The sequence below is a fragment of the Narcine bancroftii genome, chromosome 9 (assembly GCF_036971445.1).
Source record: "Narcine bancroftii isolate sNarBan1 chromosome 9, sNarBan1.hap1, whole genome shotgun sequence".
NCBI lineage: Eukaryota > Metazoa > Chordata > Chondrichthyes > Torpediniformes > Narcinidae > Narcine > Narcine bancroftii.
Window position 1 is genome coordinate 119,471,022 of NC_091477.1, and position 12,306 is coordinate 119,483,327.

The 12,306-nt window shown below is 42.9% G+C and overlaps 1 protein-coding gene across 1 annotated transcript in view; it reads right to left on the reverse strand.

Annotated features, from left to right (window-relative positions):
- The window catches only part of dhx36 (DEAH (Asp-Glu-Ala-His) box polypeptide 36), a 77,203-nt gene continuing 64,897 nt past the window's right edge, over window positions 1-12,306 (reverse strand). The window contains exons 23-25 of the mRNA XM_069897498.1: window positions 11,583-11,703; window positions 8,261-8,413; window positions 1-4,417 (exon numbers count right to left, since the gene is read on the reverse strand). Of these exons, the coding sequence (XP_069753599.1) occupies window positions 4,244-4,417; window positions 8,261-8,413; window positions 11,583-11,703 (448 nt within the window). The 3' untranslated portion in view covers window positions 1-4,243. The remainder of the gene's footprint in view (window positions 4,418-8,260; window positions 8,414-11,582; window positions 11,704-12,306) is intronic.

The window sequence follows — 12,306 nt, forward strand, 5'->3', positions numbered from 1 at the left end:
TTTGGGTACAGCAAGGACTTTAATAGGGGAAGTACATATAATTATGTTTAAAAAAAACAGCTCTTGCATCTTAGAAACGGTCACAGAAATAAATACTACTTGGAAAACAGAGAAACATTCAAGCAGAACATCTACGAAACTACAAAAAAATGGTTATGCAGTTACCAGGAATGATCACAACAGAAGGTATTGAACATTTAGGTAGTATCTCACCCGCAATGCTTTTCAATGGTCTCAACATCTCTAGTGTCGGTAGATGAATGAATATAAGCAGTAACTCCAAATTTCCAAATACCCACCACATTGCAAATCAAATTTAGAGATACAGCATAACAGGCTCTTCCAGCCCATGAGCCCAAGCACACCCATTTGTCCAATTAACCTTCGAACCCCGTATGTCTTTGGAATTCAAGGAGAATGTGCAAACTCCGTCAAGGAAGCCTAAAATTCAAACTGGGGTCACTCGCGCTGTGATAGGGCAGATGGTTCAATGTCACCCAAGTACACTTGACTAAACTTAAGTGGCAGGAGTTTGCTGTGGGTGGATAATGTGAAGTTAATCACTTTATGTTTACAACAGCCACCTTCTTGAGCCAAATATCACTCATCTGTCATCACCAGTCAAATCTCTCTGATTGCTTGTGGCATGGCAGCACAGAGAGATGCTCAGGGGATGGGTTCCCACTTAAACTCTTGGTCAGGAGTTTAACAAGCCACCACACAGCAGCCAATACATCAAACTCAACCTATTCTCTTCCAGTAGAATCACAATGGCTGGGGAACCTCAGCAGGCCAAAGATACAGAAACATAATCAACATTTCGGGCTTGAGCCCTTCATCAATATATGTACTTTTTATCTTTGCTGTCTATAAAGTAGAGTGATTAACATGCTGAGATATTCCATCGTGTTTTTACTTCAATCACCGTGTCGGCAGACATTTGTGTTTTACTTCTATTCTAGAGGCTGTGCTTACTGGACAACTCGTTTATATGAGGCTTTTCATTTCTACAAAATTATCCTAAATGCTTAACTCGCTCAATGGTTCATGGATTACCTCAGCAACGAAATGACCAGCAAATTAAATATTTTCTTGGTGTCACTGGTCCAGAACGCCAGTACTCTGCTCTGCTTCAGTATCTAAAGGGACCTCAAGCAAATGAATGCATCTTCAATGACCTTTTCCCTGGTATCTCCCTACCCTCACATTACACAGAGAACCAGGATTTCAAGCTTCACTACTGTGAAGATGCCTGTGCATTGGCCTCCAATAGCCCAGAGTCTGCACCCAGCATCTGTAGAGGTTCCAACCTATCTGGCCAAACTCAACTGAGCACAAGCGGATGGACAAACTCAGCCGGTCAGTGGTCAAGATAAAGGACTCGATAAAATGTTTCAGCCCAAAACATTAACTATTCTGTTTCTCCCACTGATCCTGCCCGACTGGCTCCAGATTCCAGCATCTGCAGCCTCTCCATAGAATACAATGCTAATGGATAACAGTGGCAGCAAAACTTCTCAGTATTGGCACACAATGAAAGACTAGGCATAGCCATGATGACCTCCAGCTAATCTCAACCTTTTTCCAACTATGCACCCCCCCAATCCCCCGGGGACTCTAATCAAAGTTTATGCGCCCCTTCCCTGTGAAGCAGTCAAATTTTGGTATACTTCTAAAAACTACATTAAAAAAAAACACAAAAAAAATTATGTGACGCGAGGTGAAAAGAAAACAAGGCTTTGGTCTGGTCCCCTGGGGCATCTGATGGCCCCAATGAGAATGGCTAATCTAGACAGCACGTCTGCACTCAGAGGCAAACCAAGGCCTGCCATATCATGGCAGCTTAAAGACATAACCATTCAACTTTTGCACTTGCTTTTTTAAAAAAGTCACATTTAGTTGTCTGGCAAAATTACTCAAAACTGAACGGTATCCACTAGAATTTAATCATATCTCAAGGGAAACTGACTGGGCAGATAGATCAATAATAGGGGTTGAAGGGCAGGTCCTTCAAGATAACACTTGCATGCAGCAAGTGTGGGGTTTCTGCAAATTTACAACCTATTCTAGGGGTGGTTATTAAATGGACTTTGAATGAATGGAAAGCACGAGTGATATGGGCACGTGCTGAGTCACATTTATCACAGTGAATGGTAAAACAAGCGAAAATTTACATTTTTTATTTTAAGTTATATTTTAAATTTTATTTACAGCACGGTAGAAGCCGAGTCTGGCCATTTAAACCCGTGAGCCTCAATTACACCCAAATTAAGCTACAACCAATTACTTCTAGTTTCTACGTGTAGAGCAGTAGTTCTCAACCTTTTTCTTTCCACTCACATCCCACTTTAAGCAATCCCTAGGCCATCGGTGCTCTGTGATTAGTAAGGGATTGCTTAAGGTGGTGTGTAGGTGGAAAGAAAACCACTGTTTTAATCATTCCAAAAGAAATGGGCCAAACAAAATTTTCTCAAACAAAATATTTCAGTAACAATTGGGACTAGAGCAGTGATTCTCAACCTTCCCTTTCCACCTTAAGCAGTCCCTTACTAATCACAGAGCACCGATGGTGTAGGGATTACTTAAACTGGTATGTGGGGGGGAAAGGTTGAGAATCACTGAATTACAGGTTTGAAATGTAAACCATTGACGCAATGCACTGAGAAACACCAGGACTTACAAATCCACACTGACCATCAAGCACCATTTATGGGTATCCAATACTAATCTCTATGTGCCCCGCATTCCCATCAATTACCCCCAAATTTAATCAAGACACCCATTTTAACTGACCTTATCCAAATGGAAACTGATGAGTCTGATTAAAATGGTGGCTTAATTTCTCCTGCAACACGCACAGATTATCCACTCAAATCAAGCAGCACTGGGTGCAAAACCATCCAGCTACTCCCTACAGATTAACCAGCAAGTTAGGTTAAATCTGCACCTCGCCACCCCACCGTGGTTTCTGATGAGACAAAATGGAGATCAAACTATATACTTTCCAAATGTACAGGAGGGGTGGTGAGAGATAAGTGTCCAACAATCCTTTACCATGGGCCAAAGTGCTAGAGAAACTCATCAGGTTATGTAGCATCCATGTAAATGGTCAGCAGGTTGGTCAAGTAAAAGGCAATTAACATTATGGACCTGAACACTGGACCTCGCATCTGTAGGTTTCCTTGCCCAAAGCTCTGACTGCCCTTTACTTCCTATGGTGGATGCTGTGTGACCTGCTGAGTTTCTCCAGCACTTCTGTGTACCGCACTCGACCCCAGCTTTCTTGGCTTTCTTGTGTAACAACGGTCTTTTACAACAGCTGCACACAAGATTTTACACTGGGAAACACTGATGTAATTAGTGTCTAATAGGGGTGGGGGAAACGAGTCTGCATGTTATTAAACAAATGTAGAACTTGCTTGGAGATAAAATTTTCAATTTTACTTTAATTTAGACATACAGGACGATAACAGGGCCTTCCGGGCCACAAGCCCGTGCCAATCAAATGCCCCAATTAACCCATGTGTTTTGAAGGGTGGGAGGAAACAGGTGCACCTGGAGGAAACCCACAGACACAGGGAGAATGTACAAACCTCTTGCAGACAGTGCTGGATTCAAACCCGGGTCGCTGGCACGATAACACCATTACACTGTTGAACTGCTTTAAAAAAATTCAATACAAAAATGTAATACATGGGAAAAGTAGTAACAATGGAAATACAGATGGTGTGAACTCAACAACCCCACCCACATCTGTACAAATGGGTTTGTGTGTTGAGTGATGACTTTTGGACAGGTTCCTTTCAAGAGTCTACACATTCCTCACCCCCGCCTCAGTTCTGCTGCTGTTAGATCCGCTGGTTTTATTTCTGAAAGAGAAGCCCAACCTCAGCTTTTCTTCAGCGGGGTGGGAAACAATTTCAGAATGGGAAAGCACTGCATCTTCTGTACGCACTCCAGTGGCCACTGCACACTGCTCACCTAAACTCCCCCACCTCAATATCCCCTATACTAAACTAGAATGCAATTACACTTCATTACATGCCAGGCATTTTATTTTCTGGGTACAGGTCATTGTAATCTTACCAAGACATCCAGGCACATTTTCCAAATATCTATTCAAGACAGTCCAAAAAAAAAGGGGGTTAACGACACAAAACAACTCAGCATTTGCGAGCTATGAAAGACGGCTTCAGGCTCAGCATCTTGGCCTGCTGACAGGTCATTAGCGAGGATCACAGGTTCAGTAGCTCTGGAATCGAGGCGTGTAGTTCTTTGCGCTTGTGTCGTCCTGGGTGGTTATCAGGTCTATGATTGCTGACAGGACAGCGCAGTCTTTCGAGCGATTATTCCAATCCACAGGTCGTGGCTTCTTGATCTTTTCTTGCAGAAGGGCATCGAGTTCTTTCTTCAGGTCCTGTGAAGGGAGGCAGATAGCAGCATTAACACGTGGCGCAGGTTAAACAATCCAAGACTTCAACACACACTATCACCAGACTTTGGATTAATAATTACATTTTAAGAACAAAGGAGGTAGATTTTAGCTCTCATATCAAGAAATAAAGACTGCAGTTCTGTTCCACAGAAACATTTCCACTGTTCCATGAAGACAGGATTTGACTAATTCAGCTGGCGAATTGTAAATGTCACATGTACAGAAATACAGTAAGAAGCTTTGTTTTGCGTGCTATACAGGCATGTCAACATATACAGCAGGTAAGTGTTATTTAACAAATAAAATAACAATGTAGGGAGTAGTTTAGCATAAGTCAAATAGTGGTGTGGATGGAAAACGGTACAAAAATGTGGCATAGGAAATAGGGAAAAGTAGGTGTACAAAATGGTGCAGGGGCATCAACTTTGCCAGGGTGAGGTCATTCAAGAGTCTGATAACAGCAGAAAAGAAGCCGTCCCTGAATCAGGTTTGAGTTCTCAATCACGTATCTGCTTGAGGGGAAAGTGTGTGTGACTGGAATAGGATGGGCCCTTTCATAATTTAGTAACTCTCCCAAGAACAGCAGGAGGTGGAGATGGAGTTGCTGGAGGGGTGATGGGTATATTTTTTTTGCAATAATTGTACTAATTCCATCCACTATAAACCTTACTAGAAATATAAAGTGCAAAGTAAACTAGTGTGAACTAGTAGCTGATTCAAGCATTCACTCAGAGGGTGGCCAGCCCATAAATTCCAATCAATTCAGAAGGCTACAGACACGACCAGCACAAATTAGTCCATAGGCACTTTGCTACATCACGAAAGATGGAACCAATCATTTGCACAGAGTGTTTCTGTTTCTCGTTCGACCACCTGTTCAAGGGATACGTCTGATTTCATTGTTTACAATGGAATCCTTTTCTGTACCAGTCAGGTGGTCAATATCTTGCACTATATTCAGGGGAACAGCGCATTAACATTCCCACAAGAAGAGTGTCTCTCTCGGGCAGCCATTCTCAATGGGGTCTCTACAGCTCCCCCTGGGGAGCCACAGCACATTTAAGTAAAAGCCTCATTTTCACCTCGTGCAACTCAATTATTTTTTAATATCTTTTCTCTATCGTCGGTAGGTGAGAAATAAGGAAGAAACCAAAACTTCACTGCTGCACACAGAGGGGGCCCGTAAACATTGAGTGAAGTCCCTGGTTTGGGGGGTAGGGTGGGGAATTGGACAAAGCCGATAAATAGGTTGAGGATGACTGCTCTAGGGTATGGGACACCTTCACCAGAATGGGTTAATTTGAAAACAGACTCATTTTCTTTTGCTGACGGAGATTTAGGGGTGATCAAGTGAGGTTCTTAAGCGATTGAGAGTTGAATTCCTTCTGCTCAGTGAGTTCAGTACAAGGGGGTGCCTGTTTAAAGTTATAACCAGATCATGCAGGGGTGCTGCTTGGAAGTCTTTCTTTACTCAGGGTGGTGGAAACTAAGAGCCTTCTCCCAAAAGCTCTAGAGGTAGGGGGAAACCTATTCAAAATTGAAAAGATTTAGAGGCAAGGGGATTAAAGGTTTTGGAATCAAGGCAGACAGGCAGAATCGTACACAGCTGAGAAGCTTCAAGGAGCTGAATTTATTCCTTTTATTATGAAATGAGCCTGACCAGTCCATATTCCCAGGAGCAATAATGCTTAATTGCAAAGGATAGTTTACACAAGATAGCTGCTCACTTTGAGGCCAGATGCCAAGCCTTTGCACAGCTTGCATTCCGAGTTTTCCTTCATTCTTCTTTGTGTCCTTCCTCCATTTCCACACCGCCCCCCCCACCCCTGAATACGGAGCTCAAGTTACTAAGCCAGGAATTACAAAGAGCAATTTGATTGAGGGATTTGAAGCCCTATTTTGTTCCCACCATGTGTAGAACACAAGCATTTTCCAGCAGTAATAACAGACTCTTTATTCATCTTCCAGCAGCTTGGAATTTACAGAAGTTACTTCAGCCGAACAGCCCATGTCACTATGTTCAGACACAATGCCTTCCATCCTTCATCGCAACCTAACTGCATCTATTTCTTAACCCCATCAAATATTCATCCAGTTTTCTTTTAGGTACATCTGATATTCACTAAACCACTCTTTGTGGTAGTGAACTCCACATTCTCAGTTAAACTTATTAACGGTCATCTTATTTTTATCTATTGTGCTTCTCTTGACCATGGAAACTTTTTGCTGAGGTGCAGAACAAGACCTCTGGGTATCTAACCGTAGACTGTAAATTAAAATGAGGTTCATTGGAACATTATCTGGATTTCAGAACATGGAACATAAATTAACAATCAAATACGCAGTATACTAGTGAAACAATGTCCTTTCAGCTGGACTCCTTGGGCCAGGCAACACACAAGGAATTAATCAACAGCTACAGATTTGGTGATTCTCTAACGGACTGGCCATTCACGCTGAGGACTCGTGACTGGGAGACGACCCTACTGGGAAGGTGACCGCGCCAGCAGATCAGCGGCTGAAGGATCCACGCAGTCTGCTTGTGACTCGTGGGGGAAGGAGTCGCGCCAACTGCAGGAGATTGGCTCGTGGGACCTGGGATTCAAGAGAGGGTGCTGAGGGCAAGAAGGGCTCCCAAAGGGGCCTCAGACGCTGAAGGCTTCCTGATCGTATCGGAGGTTTGCATCTGGAGCTCGGGTTTCTGGTGGTTTGAACAGGAATCTGTGCGGCTGCAGAGGCTGTGGTAGCGCTGGAGGCGAATCCACGAACACTCAGTGTCTGAAGGGACTCTTTCTTTTATTTCTCTAATTATTAAGGACACCAGCCAATGCTCATGACGACTCTGTTTGCCTGACAGAAGGCAAAAGTTGAGGACTATAATGTACATTACAATTTTTTGTATTTTTACTTGATAATAAAAGGAACTCTGTCCGCATTGCCAGATTTATTTCAAACAGAATCATATGTTGATCATACAACAGTAGAAGAGAAAAGGGTGGGAGGCTTGTAAAATGGTGTGAGAGCAATCAGTCTCAACTTGGATAAGGCACAGAAGACAATTCTACACTTCCAGTCAACCCACTCTCCCCTACAGTTCAATGGTTCCGTTGTGCAGGAGAGCACAAAGTTCCCTATAATGGACGACCCACGATACCACCTCATTCATCAGGAAAGTGCAGCAGCTCCTCTACTTCCTAAGGAGGATGAGGAGGGCAAGGTTACCAGATCTGCCTGGCTGCATCATTGTGTGCTATGGCAGCTGGAAATCAATGTAGAGGATCATGGCCGAGAAGATGATTGGGGTCTCCCTTTCTTCTACTGACCACTTTCATTAGGGGAGAGTTGCTTAAATAGAGCTCAAAGAATTATGGAGGACCCTTCCCATCCAGCACACGGTATCTATGACCCACTACCGTCAGGAAGGTAGTGCAGGAGCATCAAAGTCAGGACTGCCAGGCTGGGATATAGCTTTTCCCAGTCTGTGGGATTGATGAATGGTATCCTGTTTCCGAGAAAATAATCCCAAAATATTTATTTTTATGTTATATATTTATCTATATGAGATTATTTATGTGCTGTGTAACATGTGGATGTGCATGCGCACCATGGCCCGGAAAAAGACTGTTTCGTCCGGTTGTATATGTGCAGTCAGATGGTCATTTACTGGAACTCCTCTCAGTGGATGCTCTACTTGACCCTCTGAGTCCTTCCAACTTCTCACAGTTTGCTCCTGAGATTCCAGCATCTGCAGTTTTGTATGTTTTCTGGGCGAAATAGTGAGTTTGGACTTGTACCTCAATCCACCGGCAATTCCATTGTTATTACCTTTACTAAATGTGCTATTCTGGATGGTGACTGGAATACAATCCATTCATCTACAGCAATGGTTTCTTGGTCCTGCTCCTTCTGTATCGAGATATCCCCTCCGAAGAAAAGGAGGGAGTATGGGGACACTTCAGTACAATCGTACAGGTAGATCTGTAAAGCAATCAAAATACAATTTTAAAAAAACGTAAACATACAGCACAGTAACAGGCCCTTCCAGCCCATGCTGCCCAATTAACCTACAACCCTGGGTACGTTTCGAACAGTGGGAGGAAATTTACATGGTCACAGGGAGAACCATACATACTCCTTTCAGACAGCGGCAGATTCGGACCCGGGTCGCTGGCGCTGTAACAGAGTTGCACTAACCACTAACATAACTATGTCACCCTAAGCGAAACAAAAATATTTTACAGAAACTCCATCAAGACTGGAATATTATATGGGGCATAGTCTTTTTTCCTCACGGTCGGGGAATCAAAAATGAGTGAGTGTGGATTAAGATGGGAGCAAAGGTTTAGAAAGAACACGAGGGGCACTTTCATCACAGAGTGGAGGGCACCCATGGAACAAGCTGCGAGAGAAAGTGGAGGAGGCAGGTACATGGATCAGAAAAGCTTAGCAGATGTGAGCCAAATGCAGGCAAACTGGACCAACTTGGTCTGCGTGGACAAGTTGGGCCGAAAGGTCTGTTTCCGTGCTGTCTGAGGACATTGTGGAGGTTCTGAGGTGGAGGGAAACAAACATGTTTCGGTCATAAATATTCTAGCTAGGATTAGAAAAAAAATGCATGAGAAATATGCCTGCAAGTTCTAGAAAGTCAACCTGTCCTGGTTAAACCTTACCTTGAAGTGCCAGAGGGAAGAATATATTGAATTTAGATACAGTGACACAGTGACAATGACACAGACTTCATTTCTTAAGGAAAATGACTAACTGGGGTTGCAACGATGCAGAAACTCCGTCAATGCCTGCTTGCCCTATAAATACTCTCGAGATGCTGAATGCAAGAGAACAGAGAACATTCTAGTTACAATATGTTACAGTGATCTAACAATAGTTGAAGAAAATCTAGTGAAAACATGCCTGGGTCCAAAAAAGTTTAAGACCTCACCTGAATACAGCATGGAAAGGTTCAGATGAGGTGCAGAGAGCCCAAGCATTAAAATCCAAACACGAATGATAAACTAAGGTTCCAGCTCTTGGAAGTTAGAATATTAAATGGAGTTTCTTCCGATCAAAGGTTTCCAAAGTCAATGGGCAGAAAATGGAAAACTACTTCTCCTGAAGTGGGATGGGAGGAGGATAGGAAGTGGGGTGACATACGAAGATCCAAAGCTAGGCCTTTCGAAGGCAAATTTGGGAAATATTATAAAAGACAGAGAATAACTCCTCGGTACTCTGTCAGATTCAGAATTTATTGTCATGAACATGTCAAAAAAATTGTTTTGGAACAGCATTGCTATAAAGTACCTATCAAAATAAATAAATAATGCAAGAGAATAGGAGAAAGTCAGGCACCGTCTGTAGTTCATTGCCCATTCCGAAATCTAATGACAGAGGGGAAGAAGCTGTTTTTGTATCGTTCGTGTTCATTTCTAGGATCCTGTACATCCTTCCCGATGGTAGCAGTGTGAAGAGGGCTTGGCCTGGGTGGTGAGGGCCCTTGAGCATAGAGGATGCTTTCTTAAGACACTGCCTCTTGTAGATATTACCTTTAAACCCAAGACTGATTGATAGTTATCCAAAGGTATTAAGAGATTTAAGGGAACCAGGTAATCACAACATAATTCAAGAGGATCCTGAGGGCAATAAGGCCTCCCAAAGGGCCTCAGATGCTGAAAGCTTCTGATCGGATTGGAGGTTTGGATCTGGAGCCCAGATTCCCAATGGATCGAACAAACAGGGATCTGTGTGGTTGCAGGCGTACTGGAGGTGAATCCATGGACACACACTGTCTCTGAAGGGACTCTTGCTGCTCTCTCTCTGTTGGGGCATCAGGCAACACTAATGGCAACCCTTTGTTTGCCTTATCGCAGCCAAAAGGATATTTTGTGTTTATTACATTTTTTTTCATTATTGTATGACAATAAAAGAAACCTTAAATCTTGATTATGCTTAGTCTGTGCAGTCATTATCTCAATGAATGGTGTACAAGCTACTGGAGCTAAATACCGTGAATCAGTTTTGATATTTTTTTTTAAAACAAAAGTGATAAGCCCAGTCACACCCAAGACAGCACTACCAATTCTGACATTCAAGCCTCAGTGCCTCAATTTATTTTCTTCCGACATTTGTTTCCAAGTAACTGGATAAAATTGGATAGGTCTGTACATTCACTTTGCGCGCTTATTCCTTAAAGAAGGGCTCAGGCTCGAAACTTTGGCAATATATCTTTATCTCTTATGGATGCTGCGAGATCCACTGGGTTCCTCCAGATTTATGTGTGATTATACTTTAATGCATTTTGCACTGTTCTCCTCTGCGGACTGGAGAAAGCCGTTTTGTCAAGATTGTAATGGTACAAATCGGAGGAGAAATGAACTGAATGAAAATAATTTGGGGAGAAGGGAGAGGCAGGGTGGGAGGCCAATGCTCTAAATGGAAAACAGTCTATTTTGCATACTGCTTGATTGCATTTTCTCCTGTGGGGATCAGATACAATTATGTTTGTCAACTATCACTGGGTGTGTTGACCTATGAACAAGATCAATTGTAAACCGTTAAAATATTTCTGACCTTCAAAGAACTGCTAAACCTCTGTCAGTTATCAGCTCAAGAACATCAAGGCAGTCAGGGGTACTTGGTAGAGAAGGGGAGCTTTGATTCGCTAAGGAACTATCTAAAGGAGTTTTGCTGCAATAAGGCTTAGCAAAGCTACTCTGCTGCCTGCAATTTAATGGATAAATCACGTTAAATGCATCTTGGGACCAAATTCAGTAGTGATTCAATAACGCAACCCATGCAAGGGGCTACATTATGATTACATTGTAAATCTCTATGAACAGATGGAAAATTGTACACTCTGAATCCAGACATCACAGCAGGAGAATCAGATCATGAAAAACTCCTCCTACCTATGAAACACTCCTAGTTGAGAGTTCTGATGTAACAGAGGGGAGTGGAAACAGAGCGAGGCTTCAAGCATTCAGTGACTAGCCCATGATTTAATTTAGAGGTACAGCACGGTAACAGGTCCCCCCAGCCCACAAACACTGTGCTGCCCAATTAACCTATACCCATGTACGATTTGAAGGGTGGTAGGAAATTGGAGCACCTGGGAAACCCACACGGGAAGAATGATGTTCACGCGAATACTCACGCTGCTTGTACGCATCTTCAGGTGGTAAATGAGCCAACTGTGCTGGAAATCCCCCTCCTCCACGTTCACAGATTTTGGATGAATGTTGACTCTTCCGTCAGACTTGGTGAAGATTTTTGCCCTGAAAGCATACATTACATGACCATGAGGCTCCAGCCCAGATGGGGTCACTACAGGAGTAGAGATGGGTGGGCCTCTGCCAACGAGAAACCTCCACTAATGTTCAGCTGAAGAACTGCGAACCACATTATTCTCATTGTGACTGTTCTCTTCTAAACCCAACCCCAAAGTTGCCACAGAATCCCTACTCAAAATCATCAATTCACTCTTCGAATTTTCTCCTCTTTTCCTAGAGTGCTGTTGAAGACCTCAAAATTATTTGGTGTCGCCTTTACCTTACTCAAAAGTCAATGAACAAAATAAATATTAGAGGGGCAGAGCAAAGGCACCGGCAGTTCCCAGATTACACAAAGATTCTGGTCCTGAGAATGACCCCAAAACAACATTTCAATGAGAGACAATGAACATTTATTTATCGTCTACCCATGTAGTTGATACAGAATGCCCCACTACGGCTAATATTGATGGCTTTAAAATATCTACAAATGTTATATATGCTCTGACAATTTCCAAAGTACCCTCTCGCTGTGAACCAGCACCTGTGTAATTAACTGTCGAAGGTGCAAGAGAGAAATTTTGCAGAAAGCTATAAATAGAATTTCAC